The sequence below is a fragment of the Pristis pectinata genome, chromosome 8 (genome assembly GCF_009764475.1).
Source record: "Pristis pectinata isolate sPriPec2 chromosome 8, sPriPec2.1.pri, whole genome shotgun sequence".
NCBI classification, from domain to species: domain Eukaryota; kingdom Metazoa; phylum Chordata; class Chondrichthyes; order Rhinopristiformes; family Pristidae; genus Pristis; species Pristis pectinata.
In genome coordinates, this window is record NC_067412.1 from 85,721,222 (window position 1) to 85,741,357 (window position 20,136).

Genomic DNA, 20,136 nt, shown 5'->3' on the forward strand with positions numbered 1-20,136 from the left:
AAGCTGCATGCTGCACTAGGGCCATTCCTCATTTATCTGGCTGTTTAGCATCAGTTCACGTAAAACACAACAGGAAAAGAGCAAAGCAGAATATGGGGCTCATACCTGGGTGAAGCACTGGATCCAACTCCCTGCCATCACATACAAAAGCTAGTTTATAATACAAGGTCAAACACCTTAACTATGGCATATCATCAGAGTTTAAAGATAATTTACATAAATAATCCTCTAACACTGGTAAATGAAGACAGTACAGACTTATTTTTATTCTGTCATTAGTTTCAATATTCTTAAAATGTTTTTATAACAGTATCACTGGGAAAACTAGAAGTTTTTCTGAACACAGGATTGAGGAAGAACAGATTTAACAGACAAATAGAATAATAATCTCACTGCTAGCCCAGCTTAATTAACTGTTGTCAAATTCATTTCCTCACACTATTAGTCCAAGTACTTCCCTTGATTAGGTCATTAGTACATTCCAAAAATATTCCTTCCTTATCCAAAATAAAAGCCAGGAAAAGAAAATGTTAAAAGAACCATAATTAAAATGAATTGTAAAGTCTTTTAAGAAAAATGCTGCTGACGACAAGTTCTTTTAAAAATACCTAAACAACTTGTTTGGCAGGGCATAGTTATCTACATGTACATTAAGTACTACCTCCCACAGGAATGTTGCACGGATATTAAACAACATTAGGAGGAACGCTGATGAAATTACAACCTACCACCATGTGCCATCCATCTATTGTTTGTAGGTTCTCCCCAAGACTGCGTGGGTTTCCTCTGGGTGCTCTGGTTTCCTCCCACATTCCAAAGACGGACGGGTTAAGAAGTTGTGGGCATGCTATGTTGGCGCCAGAAGCATGGCGACACTTGCGGGCTACCCCCAGAACACTCGACGTAAAAAGATGCATTTCACTGTGTGTACAATGTACATGTGACTAATAAAGATATCTTACCTTATCATAATAGCCTTTCCATTTCCAGTAGAATATTTCTTTTGGAGAGCCAGCACCTGTACAATAGGCCAAATTCTTTCATCTCTATGGGTCTACAGGATGCTTTGGCATTCTCGCCAGAGCAGAAGGGTGCATGGCTCCTGTAACACCTTAACTAAGGAAAAAGTATTGGTTTATTTGTGGGGCAGCATACTTAATCTATTTACATATTGATTGTGATGCTGCAAATTGTGACATTGTTCCATTGCTGCATTGCTGCAAACCAGCCACACACGACTTGCCTATACGACCAGAATCACAGGATAAACACAAAGATATACAGGTACGAATGCATCCGTGCACAAAGAGGCACCACACTGTTCCCCATGCCCCTCCCTATTTTCTTAGATAAATAACTTTAATGTTACATAATTGAACAACTATAATTCTAGTTTGTAACCCGTTTTCATGGTCTTGCTAATCTCTTTACGGGTTTTGATACTGAATCCACTTTTAGGTGGCTTGGTTCTGGATTTGAATTCGGACTGGTCAGGCTTGCTTCTCGAACTCTGCACTGGATCCAACTCGGACACAGCTTCATGCTTGGATGGTTCAAAATCCAGACTTGGTTCATTTCCAGCAGACTTGGTTCATTTCCAGCAGACTTGGTTCATTTCCAGCAGACTTGGTTCATTTCCAGCAGAGATCATTTGAGCGATATGAACCTTTTGGATCATCACCAATGTCAACCAAATATCTCTTGATTCCACAAAACTCTGTCATGATTATCCCCCACTTGTGAGAGCTCAACTTGTTTGGAGGTAGGTGTGGCGAGCAGTCATTTTGCTTGAAACTACCGTCCACCTGCTCAGTATCACTGTGACATTGACTCAACTGGTTCCATTCTACTTAATCCATTCTGTGTGACTATTATTCAATACCAGTTCTCCTTTTCACAAAAGTCTATAAATGAGAAGTCCAAGTAGGCTGCAACTGTGAACTCACTTCCTACAATTTTGGCAAATACTGTGTTTGTTTACTGTCCAACGTCACTGTCCAAATGAGGCCAATGAACAAACCTTCTCACATTTGTTTTTATATTAATACTACTATGTTCAGTATGAGATTCGACCAAACTCTTCTTGGGTATTACCACCTAGATCCCATTATAAGTATTTACATTTTCTGTGTTTAATTTAGATTTCCAGTATCTTGCTTTTTAACCACTGGGACTCCACTTGACACACCCTTGCTCATGTGACAACCGATTGCTGCAGTATGGAATGGTTTCTGTTCCTCATCTTTATACCGGTTAAATTTCGCCCATACTTTCAGTTTAAAACTGGTATTTCATAGACGGTTAGTAAAAAAAAACCCTCATCAACATCATTTAACACAGGTCACACATTTGGTTCTAACAGAGTTCATGTGGTAGCTGCAACGGCACATCCACAATAGTGTTCTGCTTGATCCTCTTGCACTCCACTGCATTGCCAGACTGGAAGGGTTGTTATTACTGCATTTTTGATGCCGCCCGCCATAGAAGGTTTTGCCAATTTGGGGCTTAACATTGACAGTAGGAACGCATGATCTGTTTCTCAGCAAAGGATCTGCCTTGTAAAAGAAAATCCATGGAACTTTGCAATTCCAAAACACCATTTCAACCACTTCCTTCTCAATTTGAGCACAACCTCACTCACTCTTTGTGAGAACAGGAGAAGCAACAACAACGCTTTCCTCTTGCCCATCCTCCATTTCCTATGTCCGTCACTGTAGCTTCATCATAACTTGACACATCACATACCAGATTCACACGTCGCATCATAATGAACAACAGGACTCCACTTGCTAATATTTTCTTGCATTTTTCACATGCACCCCACATCCATTTCACATTCTTTTCCAACAGGTCATACAAAGGTCTGAGCACCATTCTTTTCTATCCAATTACTTCTCAAGTTGCACAAAAAACAAACGGCTGGAGGAACTCAGTGGGCCGGGCAGTATCTGTGGAGGGAAGTGGACAGTTGCTATTTCGGGTTGAAACCCTTCATCAAATACAGATGAAGGGTCCTGATCTGAAACGCTGACTCCCCATTTCCCTCCACAGGCGTCCAGATGAAGGGTCTCAAGGCAAAAGTAAACTGTCCATTTCCCTCCACAGACGCTGCCTGATCCACTGAGTTCCTCCAGTTAGTTGTTTTGCTCCATATTCCAGAAACTGCACATGGGACTGGTCTGGGTTTGCAGTAGACCAGTTTTACATCTGATCTGATGCAAATGTATGTGCTACACGGTTGTTGTGTCAGTCTAGCCATTTGCGAACATGTAGTCATATTTTCCCAACTATGTGTCTGTCTTTTTCAATCTTTTTATTAGTTTTCAAATTAATACAGATTAATATATAACATCAATGTTTGTACGTGTAATACAAAGAGATCAGGATAACAATCATGGCATAGATAATCATAAAGAACAACAAAATATAAAAATCTGTAGATCCCACGATCTTAGTAAATGAATATAGTATAAAAGAAAGGAAAGAAAAAGATTTATTATATATACATATATATATATATATATATATAAAATAAATAAAAGAAAAAAATCCCCAAATCAATAAGGAAAATTATAAATGATATATCAAACCAAACTAAACAGAAAATTTTTTTAAAAAACAAAAAAATAAAGAAAAAGAGACTGGACTGAAATTTCTCAGTAGAAACAGAGCAATATTATGTCGTCAACTCCGTTCCTCTAAATTGGAAAGTTATTGAAAGGAGATCTATATCATGTGAAAATATTGAATAAATGGACTCCAAATATCTTCAAATTTAAGCGAAGGATCAGCAGTACCGCTCCTAATTTTTACCAACTATGTGTCAAGGTCTGACTTTCAAGCAGCAATGCTAGAAGCATTCTTCCAACCTCATTGGACTTCCCTCACTCCAGCCTTTCCCATTACAGCTGGCCTTTATTTGTAGTCTGTTAAATGATGGGTGACTGCACTTGCTCTCTGTTTTATTGCACTAATATCTGCAAAACCTCAATAGAGAACTGTCCAGTGCAATAGTGCTTTCTGTTAACAAAACCTGGCTGAACACATTATCAGTCTTTGGCAGCTTTGATTCACACTTAAATGGCTGTTAAATCAACACTTTTTCTTGAAAGTCCCTCTGCTGCCATGATTGCTTATGGCAAGGATGCTATACAATAGTAGATCCTCATTGTCTTAATGAGCTTTTCAAACCAACATCCTTCCAGCTGTCATTTTGAACTGACATTGAAGTTGTCTGTGTTGCCCAACTTGGCCTTGGATCTGCTGGCTTTCAATGTGCAATCTCTTCTGGCAACTAAAATATTTGGTTGTTCTCTATCAATAAGACTGTGGTGAATGGTGGTCATTTCAACAACAGCAACGAACTGAACTGATCTCACCAGGACACACTGGATGCAGTTTTGTAGTCTTGGAGGTTGCTTTAGCTCCCTGATTATACCAGTTGTGGATGAAATTCACACAATGTTTTAGATGCATTTTCCACTAATACAACAATTCTACATGCAAGTTTGAATGTCTGTTTTTTCATGCTTAACAGCTTTGACCAAGTTTATTATTCTTCCAGTCCATACAGAAACCCATCTCATAAGGCACAATCTAAAAAGGCACAAAAATTGAAATGCTGGGATAATTTCCTTCATGAAATGATGCACTCACTAATTGTTGACCTACTACTGGATCCCAAACTATACCTTTCAGCTACATTTAAAGGTGTTGATTGAAATTAGTTTATCATTTTCTGCACAATGTCCTTATACAATTCTTCTTTCACCTTGTGTGGTGCAAGAAGGTTTATCAGTAGACCCACATTTCTGGTTCAAACTTCATCAGTGGTACATTTTCATATCAAATCGATTTGGGATTTCACAGTATCACTTTCTCTTCAACCCCCAAATGTTCTTTGGCTTAAAGGACATGGCCATTTGTTCAGCATTCAAGCTGAATGGTTCTCAGAATCAATTATACATGCCAAGACCCCAGATCTAGCCAGTCAGGGCAACCATCTTGTCTCATTTCTATTTAGAGACACTTTCGTGAATGCCATAGCCCAGTGGTAAATCAGTGTTGCAGTTTCTCCTATACACTCTCATCAGTACATGAGAAAATCAGCTACCTGTTCCCAAAAGTTTGCCAAGTGAGTCTCAATGTTTTTCAGCAATCCCATGGGAAAAATATCATCCACTATGACAATTTGGAACATATTCACAAGGGCATTATGTGTGTACAACTCCAAGAGTTAGTGGTTTACTTGCAAGGTCACACACTTAAACTATGAACATGTTGAGTCTTTGAGCAGGCCAACCACTGTTCCAGAAGGACTTGTGGCACTGTGTAGGAGGATCACACGGTGTGCCTGTTTTTGTAGGTATGTGAGAAATTCCTAATGTCATATCCAGGCCCGCTGGTACAGGTCTGAATGTTGGAAACAATCACTACCATCAGCACGAGATGTTGCAAGGTGAGTGCTTCACTAACATCCTTAACAGATCAATGGTTTGATTCAAGATAGCATACTCATTTGGAAGCAACTTAACCAGGTCCAAATCAGCTCTAGTACATATGACCAGAGTCAAAAGGAAACCAAGGAAAGAACAAAGGGACAGAAAGGGTGGCGTATTTGTCCAAGCTCCCAAACTACACTCACACACTCTTCTGAAGCAAGTCCACAATGTTCCTCCCAACTGTCCCTGATTCAATTTGTTTTTTGTTAAATACAACTCTCAGCACTGTAACAGCTTTAATTTCCTGTTTTAGGAGAACACCAATCAAGTCACGGCACCATTCATACCTCTTAAAGAGTGTAAACCATGAACCCTTCACAAGATAATACTCTGCTTGGCAAACAAGGTTCTGAAGCCTGGATCCTACTATAGGTTTGGGAAACAACAGAGGGAACAGATTCTTCATTAACTATCTGATCAAGGAGTTGCTCTCAACCTCTGCAGCAATTGTTCCTAATGCTCAGGGGTGCAACAGCATAATGAACAAACAGGCAGGAACACAGTCCACACCACTATCCAGAGACTGCTACTGGCTTATGGATGGAGTCAGTACTGCCCTCCAAGCCTTGTAGCACCAGGGCAGCTATTACAACCGAAAGCCTGGCCAACATTTTATTGACCAGGCACACACACACACACACACAAAACACACGAAGAGCAGCCCCTTGGGAGAGGCACCAGCTGGGAACCGTGAACACATCACCTGGTATGAGGGGGCATGATCAGGACACGCCAAAGCCCAGCTGCGCCTGCAGAGCTGGACACAAGAGTGGGAACAGCACATGGATATAAACAGCTCCCGCTAGCTGTCCATCACCAGATGACACCAGCACCATTTCCTTTCATGACCTATCATCCAAGAACCACAATTTCATTCACAAGTTAGCCAGCACAGCATGATCCAATGAGAATTTTGCGCAAGGTACAGTATTTTGTTTTTAGTTCCACATTGTCAAGAGCTTGCAAGTTCTTCAAGTTCTGACTTTTGTGGTGAATTGCAAATCATGCCACTTTTCAATCCACTATTTGTGATTGGGAAGTTATTCGACCTTCTTAAGGCCATCTCTGAAACTACATATTTAGATTTTAACAAAAGTTTTGCATCTTTTGATAAAAACCAGTACCAAGCAAATAGTTCTAACTTGGCTTGGAGTCCTGTTATTAAAATTTACCTCCTAGTTGTTATCTTGTCTCCTGGAGATTTTAAGAAGGCACATTTATCAGTAAGAAAATTTGGAAAGAATTTTTAAGAAGTGTTTAAATCTGAAAATAAATGTCTAAATGAATATAGCTTCTTCAGTCTAGAAAATAATAAAAATCATTTGCTCATGTCAGTGGCTGCAAACCACCAGGAGATGGCTCCAGTTTACCACCAGTCAGAGATCACCACGAGGCAGTCCCAGTGCAATGTTCAGTTTCTATGAAGTATTTTTAAGTGCGTCATGTCATCACTAGCCACTCATTTCCAAACCCCTTTCCCAATGATCCACAAATATGAAATCCTCCATTGTCAAAACTTACTTACTAACTTATGTTGGGATCTTGTTGCCCTGGCTCTAAACAAGAAGTTGCTCTTCTTATGAAGAGCTTAGACACACTTAACGTAGTGAAAGCATAATGCACATACAGTGCCATGTACTTGAACAGTTTCAAATTTTCCATTCCATTCTCCCAGTTTCTCTGCTCCTATCGTGTCTGTTCTGATGACAAGACTTTCCACATAAGAGCTTGCGAGATGGATTCCTTTTTCCTTATCCTTGGCTCTCCTACCATAGTTGACTGGGCTTTCAGCTGCACTTCATCTTTCACCACCACCCCCCCCCCCCCCCCCCCCCCACCATCCTCCCAACTAAAGTATAGAGAGTATAGAGCTCCTGTTGTCATCACTTTCCATCCTACCAGCCTACCATTTCCCACCTCCTTCAAGAAAATTCCACTTCCAGACACATCACCTTCCCTTTCAGTATTCCAAATGGACCATCCTCTCCATGGTTTGCTCTTCCATCTCCACTAACCATGTCCTTTTCCCTCACCCCATCACACCATTCACGACCCGAAAAAGTCCTTTCAAATAAAGCAACAATTCATGTGCAATTCCTCCAATTTAGTGTATTGCTTTCAGTGCTCACGATGTGGTTTCCTCTGTGTTGAAGAAACCAAGCACAGGACAGGTGAGTGCTTTGCAGAACACCGATGTACAAGAGTGAGCCCAAACTTCCAGTCACCTGTCAATTTAATTCTCTATCCCATCCCTCTGATTGTGGCCTCTCACACCTTTCCATTGAATCCCAAAAATAAGCTCAAGCAATAGTACCTCACATTTTGCCTAGGATCTTGCAGACCTTGGGACATGATATCAAATTCAACAATTTCAGATAACCAGCCTTTCCTGTTTGGGATGGAACGGGCCAGTCTGATGCAAGGTCATTCATCCGTAACATTAACTCAGCTGTTCTGTTTCCACTTACTCAGCAGGTCAGGCGGCATACTTCCAGCATTTTGTTTTTATTGCAGATTTCCACACACTGCACTTAAGCTGGTTACATTTGTCCTATTGCCTGATTGTTCAAGATTGTCTACGGATCAGGCTTGTTTTTTCTCCCCCCAGGATGTGTGTTCTATCTCCCTATCAGGCTGTGCATTCACTCACCAATCCACTGTCAAAGCTGTTACGGTGGAGTGTGCATTGTACCAATTACAAAAAAAACAATAAATGTTCCCAATGGCAAAATGGTAAGATCAATAAAAAGTTGCACTAGCTTACCCCCTTTCTGGAGCAGATAAATTGGAACGATATAAAGTGTGACATGCTGGATATAGTAGATCTCCATCTCAAAAGGAAGCTGGTCAAAAAAAGAAAACAGAAAAGACGTCAAAAATGCTCTTATCTACCCCGGTCACTTAAACCTCTAGTTTGCAACCATTAGATTAGCAAGACAATAATCACCCTGCTTGCTTTCAACCAAGGCATACAACTCATGAAACTACCTCATTAAAACAAGGCTTATAGCAAGATAGCATTAATGTCACATTGATACAACACAAATCTTGTAAGCAAATGGAATGATATTTCTTGCACTGTGAAAAGTGACATTATACAATGTTAAATATTTGCAATTTTTGAGTAAGATATTTTTGGAAAAACAATTTCCCCTTGGCCATCATGCTCAGCTCCTGACACAGACAGCCAACAAGTTTCAGCCAAACCAAAAGTGCACCTTTCACCAAGTTGCTGATTTTCCAGTGACAGCTGGTGTGCACTCTGTGCACAACCCTGGGGAGCAGCCAATGGAGCAGAGAGCTGTGTGTGACGCAGCTGCTCGACGTGAACCTCGACACTGCACCCCTTATCCAGACTTTCTTAGCAAACGAATGCTTCGCAAGGAGATGGATGGCGGTCTGCTCCCAAGTGAAGTTGCCTGGAGGGCTGTGTCCAGTGGCACTGAGACTCCAGCTGGCTTGGCTGGTGGTCAGAGCCCACCACATAGAGCCTTCAAGCATAGCTGGAATCTCAGTCCTTGGTTGAAAGTTCTCATTAAGAGTCATTCCACCAAATAACCTTGGCAGTCTTCTCTGAAAACCATCCAATCCGTCCAGATCACTGCCTGATTGACCGAGTCAAAAAGGTATTTTTCTGCACAAACCATTTTACAAGGAACAGTTGGTGTAGCACACTCCCACTGAACAGGACATCCCACTGCCAGATGGCCGTACCCCTCGCCTGCCAGAGGCACCTCCTGCCTGCCCAAGGACCAGGACACGTGCTAGGGATGCACTGAAGCTTGGCACAGCCGCCACGAAGTGTCCAAGGCCACAGCTTTCCTCTCTCCCACAGTGCTCACTGAGGGGCTAAAACCGATGGATCACCCCTCAAACCGTATAGAAGGTACGTAAAGGAAAAAACAAATCATGCAAATGTAAATTTAATCTCGAGTAAATGGCAACCCGGTGCAGCATGGAGAATGTGTTTTGTACTGTCTTATCCATTTGCAAAATTTATAAAGTATATTGTGGATATTGGAACTTAGCAGCCCTGTGCACCTTCTGGGGTTCCCTCAACTACCCAATGGTAATCCTGACCACATACCCCATTCCCCACAACATCTCAAACTAAACAGACAGCAACCTCCTCTCTCTGATACGTCCAAACCTGGCTCAAGCACCTCTGGCAATGTATCACTTCCTTAATATTAGCTTCGATTGGATGCCGGAGACAGATAATAAGTGCATTGCACATAAGAAAGAAATAAAAGTTTCCATCATGAGGTGGATAATCTTCCATTTACTACCTTCCTGTAATAGCCAAGGTTCCACACCAATATGTGCCACTTCTCCATGCAGCCTCACTGCACAGTTTGAAAGCTCCTCCATTGGTCTGTGTACAAGTTACAAGAAGTTTTTCAGTGTAAATGTAACCTGTGCTCCAGCATTAACTATCAACTTCAGTGAAGCAGAGATGGGTAAAGCCCTAGGAAAATTATGGCTGATTCAAATGTTTAAACATAAGAAAAAGACCATTCCCTGTTCAGCAGCTCTCTTGCACAGAATGAGCCGTTCTCAGCAAGGGCATATGGTTGAGCTGAGCAGTGCTACACTGGCCCGTATTCCCTCTCCTCATGGTGAACAAAAAGCCCGAGCCAAGTGATCATCAGGCAACAGCAGGGTCAGATTTCCACAACCTGACTGAATTTAAACACAAAAGACAGTTTCTCAATCACAGGATCTGGTGGGCACCTGGTAATAACCGCTAAGAGCTGTTAATTTGTTTCAGAGGAAAAGACTGATAAAAGGCAGCAAGAATTGATGAGCTGACATCTACTGGTGTTTTCAACCCAGATGGGCCTCAAACCCTGGCCTCCTGCCACAATACAGCAGAGGGCACCATGACATTTCAAATCATTTGTGAACAAACGCTCCAGGTTTAAAAGGGGCAGCATATCAGCACAGGAGTTACCCGCGTTGTTTTTCATTTGTTACTAAATCAATAGCACAAATACCATAAAGTTGAAAGAAAAACACTGAACAAGTTTTATACACATTAAATGGAAATTTGAATCCAGACATTCCGATCAAAATAGTCCAAAAACAGACTGTTTGAAAAATTGAGTTGCATTTCAGAAAATCAAATCTCTGTCATTTTGACCAAGTTATTGAAGAATGGTTTGAAGTCTGCAGAGGACAACCCTCAATTTGAAGGACATGGCCACAAGATAATCCATAATGAAATCGCAAGCAGAATGTGTTGGAAAATTCAATCACTTAGAATTAAATTACAGCCACAACCATGTCCCTATGTGTGTGGAACGACTCCAGCTGTCAGAGTGGTTTCCTCTTGATGTACGTTGGCTTCAGTTTTATCAGAGCCCCTTGATGCACAGGGAATTACAGGGCAGGCACGGTAGTGTAGCGGTTAGTGTAACGCTATTACAGCGCCAGCGACCCAGGTTCAATTCCGGCCACTGTCTGTAAGGAGTTTGTACATTCTCCCTGTGTCTGTGTGGGTTTACTCCGGGTGCTCTGGTTTTCCCCCACATCCCAAAGACGTACAGGTTAGGAAGTTGTGGGCATGCTATGTTGGCACCGGAAGCGTGGCGACACTTGCGGGCTGCCCCCAGAACACACTACACAAAAGATGCATTTCACTATGTGTTTCGATATACATGTGACAAATAAAGATATCTTACCTTAAATCACTTAGCCTAAATTGGACTTATGGGTATTTGAGCACAACACTGCAAGTAGAAGCCAGTTTAAAGCAGCAAATAGTGAAATGAAGCTGCTGACACTCCCCTCTGCATTTTAATCCCAATTCCAGAGCAGTTTGACAGTCGCCTTAGTGGGGCAACAAACAATATGTTGGAGGAACTCAGCGGGTCAGGCAGCATCTGAGGGAAATGGACAGTCGACCTTTTGGGTCGAGACCCTTCTTCTGAACTGATTCCAGCATCTGCAGACTCTTGCGTCTCCAGTTGCCTTAGTGGGATAGCTTTCATTCTAATTTAACCCTGCTAGAGATCCCAGCAATGCCAATGTTTGCTGCACAATCCTACCCACCTGGAAAATGGGCACCGTGAGAAGCCCAGCTCTGAAAGTAGACTGGGGAAAAGTAGCTGGAACAGAACAAACAGGCACTGGAAGTGAAACTTATGTAGCTTGTTTTTACTCATTTACAGGAGCTGGGTTTGCTGGCAAAGGAACGTAGAGGCAAGCAAGCTTCTTGAACAGCTGCAAGGCATCTGTTTTAATGTAACAACACCCTTAATACAAGTGAATGGTATAGAATGCCATTCTACACAGCAGTTAACACATGGGCCAAATTTCCTTTCCTGAAGGGTATTGGGGAGTTAGGATTTTTATTGAGAGTTATTTAGCAACGTCTCCTGCTTGGGCACTCTGCTTTCCAGATTACTCGACAACACAGCCATTAGGACACTCAGATGTGCCCACTGTATGAATCATCTTGCTGACACTTCTCCATTCCCTCTGCACACAATCCCCCTTCCAATTTTATATGCAGCTTTCACAAAACCTGTTCTGAAATTTCCCCCAATGAAAGGGAAGCAGAACAAAGTGCCCAGTTTGGCTTTCACCGGGACCACTCAGCTACAGATCTTATCGCAGCCTGGATCAAAGAGCTAACTTCCAGAGGCCAGGTAAGAATGACTGCCCTTAACATCAAGGCAGCATTTGACCAAGTGTGGCATCAAGGTACATCAAGAGGATGGAGTTGGAGTCATACCACAAGCACAGGGACATGGTTGTGGCTGTTGGAGGTCAATTATTCCAGTCCAACTGTAGGAGTTCATTGAGGCAATGACCGAGACCAAACCAACTTCAGCTGCTTCATCAATGATCCTTCCTTCCATCACAGAGTCAGAAGTGGGGATGTGCATTGATGGTGGCGCAATGTTCAATTCCAATCATAGCTTCACAACCTTGCTTGCAGCAACATCAAGACAACACTCAGGCTATAACTGATAAGTGGCAAGTAACACTTGAACCACAAGTACCAGGCAATGCCCATCTCCAGCAAGGAGGTCCAGCCTACCTGGCCTTATTATCACCAAGACCCCAGCCATCAATATCCCAGAGTTACCACTGGACAGAGGTTCAACCAGACCAGGCACTTAAATACTATGGCTACAAGAAGTCAAGAGGCTTCGTATCTTGCAGACGCCCTAAAGCCTTTCCACACTCCACATGGCACAAGCCAAGAGTGCATTCCATCACACTCTTGGCTTGACGAGTGCAGCTCTAACTCTTCTTAAGCAGCACAACACCATCCATGACAAAACAGCCAGCTTGATTGGCACTTAGCCCACTACTCTCCACATTCATTCCCTTCACTGGCTACACAATGGCTGCTATGTGTACAATCCAGAAAATGCACCGCAGTTACTTGCCTAACATACTCCGAAACAGTGTCTTGCAGACTCTCAGTCCCTAGCACCATGAAAAGCAAGGAATTCACACAGGCAGGATCCCCTCCTAGCTGCACACCATCCTGGCTTGGAAACATGTTGCTGTTATTTCACCATCACTGGGTCTAAATTCTGGAAATCCCTGCCCAACAGCACAATTGGGGCACATTCACAGGAAGGACTGTGGTGGTTCAAGGCAGTGGCTCTCCATTACCATCTTTTTGAGGCCAATTAGGCATGACCACTGATAGCCAGATCCTGAAATAAACCTCAACATTATGCACGTCTCATTTCTGGCATTATTCTTCACCTTGCTGACATCAGTAGGATCTATTCACACCAATCTAATGCTCTGCCCAGGAAGGACAGTGTTTTAGCACCGTGGCAGTGCAGGGTTGGCCTACCCCACAACCGAGAACCATGAGCAACCCGAAACCGTGCCTTTTTTTGGAAAGTGGATGTGCATGGGAAACAAGTGGGAAAAAAACGGATGCAAGCAAACTGAACGCAAGTGAAAAGGTTAAATACCATGTCTGAAAAGTTAGAAGCTTAGAAATCTAACAAATCAGAGTCAGCTGGAATTTTATTCCCCTCCCGAGAACCAAGCACAAGCAGATCCCACCCAACTTCCAGACAATTCCTGAAAATTTTACAGGCAGATTGTCAGCTTGTGTGTAGACAAATGTCTCTATAAAAATGCATGCAAATCTGGTTCCTTTCTCCAAATTGGTTCCGATGCTTTTCAAGTATGAAATGTCAGGAAATAATTCTGATGCATCTTGGGTCAGACTTCCTGAGCAAAGACTGGCCTTAATTTTCATTTACATCACAATACAGTGATACAAACACCAGCAGAATGGCTGTTCTCATCCATCAGCAGATGAGTCTTCAGACAGTAAGACACAATGAGAATTGAATTAAGCGACTGCTTAAGGGAAGAGAGAGAACCTCAGGGTCAAAGATGACTTTCCTCCACTCCAGTTCTATGGGTTCCAAGGTGATGAATGAGGTTAATGTGGGACCTGCAGACACTGGCGCTGGAGAGGGTGAGTAGGTGGACAGAATGGGAGGTGCTGTGCTTCCTCACTGGGCTTCTACATGCATCTAACATTTGGAATTTTAGTCCTCAGTGTCAACTGATTGCTCCTTCTCCACTTTGAGGGGTCTTAGATCAGGGATTCCCAGGAGTCGGTAAGGATGTGTCACTTTTCCACAAGGAGCACATTCTTGAATATTTCCTCTGTTCTTCTGATAATCTTCAGCAGTTACGGAGCTTGGAGTTGGGTGCCCAAGGTCTGGTGTCAGGTATGAGAATTACCTGGGATTCCTACCAGTGCCAAGTGAATGCGATCAAGGTCCCATAGTGAGGGATACTGGTCTGGGAGAAGATACCAACCTTAGTTCATTTATCCTGCTAATGGATTTGGAGGCTTCTTACAGAGACAGCATTGGTGATCTCTCTCTCTCCAATGCTCTGGTTCGTTCTCGACTTGAAGGGCAGGGATCATTGCTGCCACGTAGAACAGGAGTTTTTGTGCTGGTTTGAGGTCTTGATGTTCAAACCCTCTTTTCCTCTGCCAGCCTGTGCTGACCAATGTTATGAGAAAGGTTCTTTTGGTATCTTAAAGATAAAGGTATCTGGACACACAGTCTTTGTACCTTAAAAGGAGGATTTTATTCACAAAGATCGACACGGGAACAGAATGCGAAGGAACAAATGCACCCTCACACTAGGGTGATCACGAAACGTGGGGGGAGTCGCAACAGGGGTGAAGTGCACACATGCTCACACGCACAACAAACTAGTACAAACGATCAGGGAACGAACAAAAAAATGTTGTCTGGACCCCCTGAATCGGGGCAAACAACGGCTCTACGCTACTGGGAATCTACTCAGGACGCTCCTAAACCCCTGAGGAAGTGCACCCTCTCACCTGTGGTCTCGACCCCAGCAGCAATCGGAAAAGAGAAAGAGAGCCCACGTGTACCATCTTTTATAGGGCTGTAGCGGGCTGGAGCCTGCTCAGGTGAAGCAAGCCAATGATTCAAGGTCAAGAACAAAGGTGGGTTACGAGCCAATCCTCAGGTGTGCTCTTTAATGGGTGGGGCGGGGGCGGAGCTGGACCCTTGATTGACAGTGGTGTAGCTTCCAACCTGATGGGCAATGCCATCATCCGACCATGGGGGTCAGTAGTGTTGCCACTGTCATCCGACCCCTAGCCTGTCATACTACAACCAATAAAGCAATGGTGAATTTCACCATCGATGCCTGCCTTTGCTGCATGGTGGCCCCCAAGTTATAGAAAGTAGCACACATTTTCCAGGGTAGTCTGCTTCATAAACTAAGCTTTTGGTAATGACTCTGCCACAAACCCATGTGTCAAAAAGCACATTAAAAAGTAGAATTTGTAACTGTTTCGTCGTTCCTACTGCTGAAACATTTCTCCTTTGTCCTATTAACTTGGACTTTCTTCAGTAGTGATAAAATTCAGAAGAGCAGGGTCTCGGCCTGAGACACCAACTGTCCATGTCCCTCCACAGATGCTGCCTGACCCACTGAGGGGTTCTTCCAGCTTTTTGTGTGTTGCTCCAGATTTCCAGCATCTGCAGTCTGCTGTGTCTCCTTATTCCTTGCACTGTTCCCTTTGATAACTTATCCCACTGTAACCAAACTAAGACTTGAACAGCTGGATTCCCCACCTCCTGAGCAAAAAGTAAGCTTACCTGCTGGTGTTGAGTAGGTTTGAAGTGGGCCATCCTTATCTTCCGAGTTCATAGCCTATTGAGTCAATGCTGGTTTTCAGACCAATCCCAAAAATAGCCTCTGCCATTCAAGGATAAGCAACTTATCTTCCCCTACCCACTGCCCCAGACCTTGTGGAGGTATATAAAATTATGAGGGGCTTAGTTAAGGTGGATGGTCACAGTTTTGTTTTCCACCCCAAGTGTAGGGGAGTCTGAAACTAGAGGACATAACTTTTAAGGTAAGAGGGGCAAGATTTAAAGGGGACCCGAGGGGCAGGTTTTTCCACAAACAGGGTGGTGGATATGTGGAATGAGCTGCCAGAGGAAACTGTAGAATTGGGTACAATTACATTTAAAAGACATTTAGACAGGTACGTGAAAGGTTTAGAGGGATATGGGCCAAACACGGACAAAGGGGACTAGCTCAGGTAGGCAACTTGGTCAGCATGAATGAGTTGGGCCAAAGGGCCTGTTTCCATGCTGTATAACTCTATGACAAGGGGCAGAGGGAGCTCAGCATATCAGGACACAAATTACAACTCCAATGCACCAGCAGAGTACTTGAGAAATCTAGGATTTAGGTTATTAATAGATAATTCCTCAGTGAATTTTAAAGTATATAAAAATGTAAATTCATTCCATCAAAACAAATAGCAATTTATGTCAAGTTGCCATTAAACAAGTTTTAAGCATTGTTTTTTGAGAATTTAATTAAAAGAGGAAGAAGTATTAACCAAATAGTTACAGAATCAAAGGGCATTAAGTCTTTGCATAGACAGTTGTAAAGAATTCTTTCAAGCCTCACATTTCTGCAATACCATTTTTTTTAATCTTAGCAAATGTGACCGATGCATGTTAGGAGTTAATACTCGTTTGAGGAGAAAACACACAGGCTTGTAGCACTTGCAAAGGATAGTTTCAACTCAGTCCCTAAAGTGCATTGATAGGATCTACAACATTACAGTGACAGTGGAACTCTTTTAGTGAACATTCAAAAGCCACCATAGTGTGCTGCTTTGTGGTTACTCCATCAAGTGCCACAAGCTTTCATTGTGAACACAATGACATCATTCCTGGTAAAGAACCTGACAGTGACTGCACTCTTTGAAAGACAATTGGAATCTTCACAGAGCCATCACTGGTTTAAATATTTTGGAGAAGATTCTTCTCAGCTACAAACAAACACTTTGAAATACATATAATTTAATGAAAGAGCACACTTCCTGGGATTAACTAGCTTTCTGGTTTTAATTCTGGTTTGGTATTAATAGAGGGGTAATAGCATCAAAATGAATAAAACTAATACAGTTATTACATAGGAGCAAGATCCATCCAGTTACAAGGCAAATTGAAAGCTTTTGATATTTGTACTTATCATGATTCTTTTGATACCATTCAACTCCAAATCAGAAAGATGCAGGCTCAAGCACCCATATCAAAAGATTTAAGCTCATAACCAAAGTAAATCAACAGCATGCTCTAAATGACTTTCCCCTGTAAGATAATGACCCATTGTTAATAATATGCTTAAGTTATGGTATTTTTGAAAGAAGGAAAGGCAGAGAAATCCCCAGTGCCTTTTCTAAAATTCCACTTCAATCAAAATCACAAAGGTCAGACTGAGAAGTCTTAACTTGGGGATACTAACTGAACATTTTTGACAGCTACTACTTTAATGCAAAACATGAGGACAACAACTGTGTTTTAAGAACATGGTAAAAATGCATGCATTTATGTACTATACATACAGCTGTGGTTTAAAAAAATGCCAGTGATAAGATTTACTTGCTATAGCTGAGCAGCGGTAGCACCCTCACTGCTAAAGTGTACAAAGTATATTTACGAAGTGATTTGAAGGACCAAAAGGTTCAGCCAGTTATGAGTGCAGCAGACAGGCAAAAAAAAAATACTCACCAGCCTGGTATTAACAACAGGAAATAGCAATGCCAGTAATGCTCCATTTAACATGTGCATCTGCAACCTGCCAAGACAGATCAACAGAAAAGAATGGTTATATTTTCTTGCCCAGTACCAACCTAATTTACAATAATTATTCTCCTAAATTGGAAAGTTGTGAATAAGTCCTGTAGTGCCGAGTTTTCTGCATTCCTGATTTGTTCTTATGATATTTTACCTCCTTCTGTACCATAACTGTGATTCAGCAAATCTTGGCTAGACACCCACCATTAACTCACCACTTTCCTACTATTCCTCTTCCTCATAAAAAGCCTGGAATGCACAATGTTCAACATTCGGTTACTCTGGTTTGGACAAAGCAGACACTGAATTGGAAGCAGTTCAAGTGGCCTCTTCATGTTTAGCTTTGGGACAAGTGCAAAAGCTGCATACGAGCTCTGCCACAATCCAGTTCCTGTCATCACAAGAGAAGAAGTTGGAACTGGTTGTGACAACTCCAGGTGGATTAGGTTGGGATCACAACCCAATCTACCTTGCAAGTGGAAAATAGGGTGCCCATACAAAATGGGCATTAATCATCTTTAAATTCGATTGTGAAGGTTTAGATAAACTTAGTAAAAAACTAAATGGAGGGAAGTCAAATTCTCTTAAGTTCCCCTGCTTAATCCTTTCACTTCTCCATCTTTTTCTTCCTTTAAGGTCCATCTTAGATGCCACATATTTGACCTAGCTCTTCCTCATTCCTCTCAATAGTTCCCCCTTTGGCTTGCGGTCAACTTCTGGTTAATCCTCTGTGCACATGAACATCGTTTGTACAAAGTTGTCAATTAAAAAGGTATTGTGGGCATAGAATCAACATTCACTGAGAATGTGATTAAATTCTTTTTTGGCAAGTTATAGGTGGGCCAGACCTTCAGTCAAGATGAATGCTAAACCTGGGTTTGAGGGGCATAAAGACTATGCAAGAGTCTATTAAAATACACAGACTCCAGTGCTTGACACCCAATGGCCTGCACAAGGAAGTCTCTGCCTCCAAAATATTCACAGAAGTACGTTTGCTAGTCAAATTATGCAGTTGTTGTACTTGGGTGCTGCTAACCCAAACCTCAAAGCAAAAAGGTTCCACTGGGCAAGTCTCTTCAAGTCACAAACCGTCTAGTTTGATGTAGAAATGGAAATTTACGTTAAAGTCTGCAATTCCACCTTAATCACACAACACTCTGATTAGCTGCTATTCACATTTTAAAAAGTTTGTTCATGGAATGAGAATGTCACTGGTAAAGCCAGCATTTATTTCTTATCTCCAATTGCTCACCCTTTCCCCCCCACACCACCCTGCTTCCCCCCCCCCCCCCACTTCACCCCCCACTGCTTCCTTCCCCTCCCCCAGAAGCTAAACTATTGGTGGTTGGATTCAAACTCTTCAGCAGATTAACAGTCCAGGTCTTTGGTTGTTTGAGATTCTTCACTCCACTGCTTTTTGCAGTTTCCCACCCAATGAATGGCATGAAGTCACTAATGTCCTGGCATATACAAATCAAACTTGGCGCAGAGTCAGAGCAGATCTGAAGAGATGCAGTCTGTCTCGATGACGTTTGAGGTCCATGCACATTTAATCAAGTCTGAATTAGCTCTGCTTTAGGAATATTAATCCCAATGGACCTGTCAGGAAACTAAAATTAATTACAGCAAGGCCTTAATTGTTAGATAACCTCAAATTTCTTAAAACTTTTCCTTTGCCTCTTTCTTCTTGATCCATTTTCTCTTTACAATTTCCATTCCTGTATCAGATTTATCACCAAATTCGTACTTCAGTTCCTTTTCAGCCTTGTGGTTGTTACATTTGATAACCCTACAATCTAATTTGTTAAGGTGCTTATCCAGTTCATTTTTGTCCAAATGTCAGGAATCCCCTTTTCTGCAAAGTAATCAGCCCACACTTAACAACTTGCAACAAAATGTCATTGCAATTAAACAGTTTTTTTCCAAATGCAATGCTACCAAAAATTATAGCCTTATAATTCTTCATAGCAACTTCCAAATTTGCTCCATTTGCTTTCCTTACGGAAGTCACTGCATCACAAGCTCTGTGACAGGATGAGTTCTAGCTTGAGTGAGGTTTGGTTTAGCAACACCCAAATACAACAACTGCATCATTATTCCAGAAAGCCAAATAACCAGACTTGGCATTGTGGGTCAAGGTCAGATAGATCAAGGACCCTTAAACATTATAAAGAGCACATTCTCAACTCCATCCCTTCTTCTAGGCAATGCCCATGATTTTTCTCCACTTGCTAAAAGCCTGTATAAAAATATACAAAGGCATCTCAGACACCACAACATTGGCAGAATGATTTAGTTATATACGGCTTTTCTATTTAGAGTTGCTTTGTTGTCAGTACATGGGCAAAGCGTTAATGGTGGAAGGTCACATTAGAAATAAACATGCCCTACAACATGAGTAGTCAACCATCGGGGCTCACTTTTACACTAGTCAGACCTTTAGGAAAATAATTAGAATTTTGAAATGACAACTTCTCTAAAAATGTATG

The 20,136-nt window shown here is 42.1% G+C and overlaps 1 protein-coding gene across 1 annotated transcript in view; it reads right to left on the reverse strand.

The window, feature by feature from the left end:
• LOC127573620 (transmembrane protein 164-like) overlaps nucleotides 1-20,136 on the reverse strand; it is a 91,887-nt gene that overhangs the window by 33,688 nt on the left and 38,063 nt on the right. Inside the window, exons 3-4 of the mRNA XM_052022005.1 lie at nucleotides 17,582-17,648; nucleotides 8,266-8,344 (exon numbers count right to left, since the gene is read on the reverse strand). Of these exons, the coding sequence (XP_051877965.1) occupies nucleotides 8,266-8,344; nucleotides 17,582-17,648 (146 nt within the window). The remainder of the gene's footprint in view (nucleotides 1-8,265; nucleotides 8,345-17,581; nucleotides 17,649-20,136) is intronic.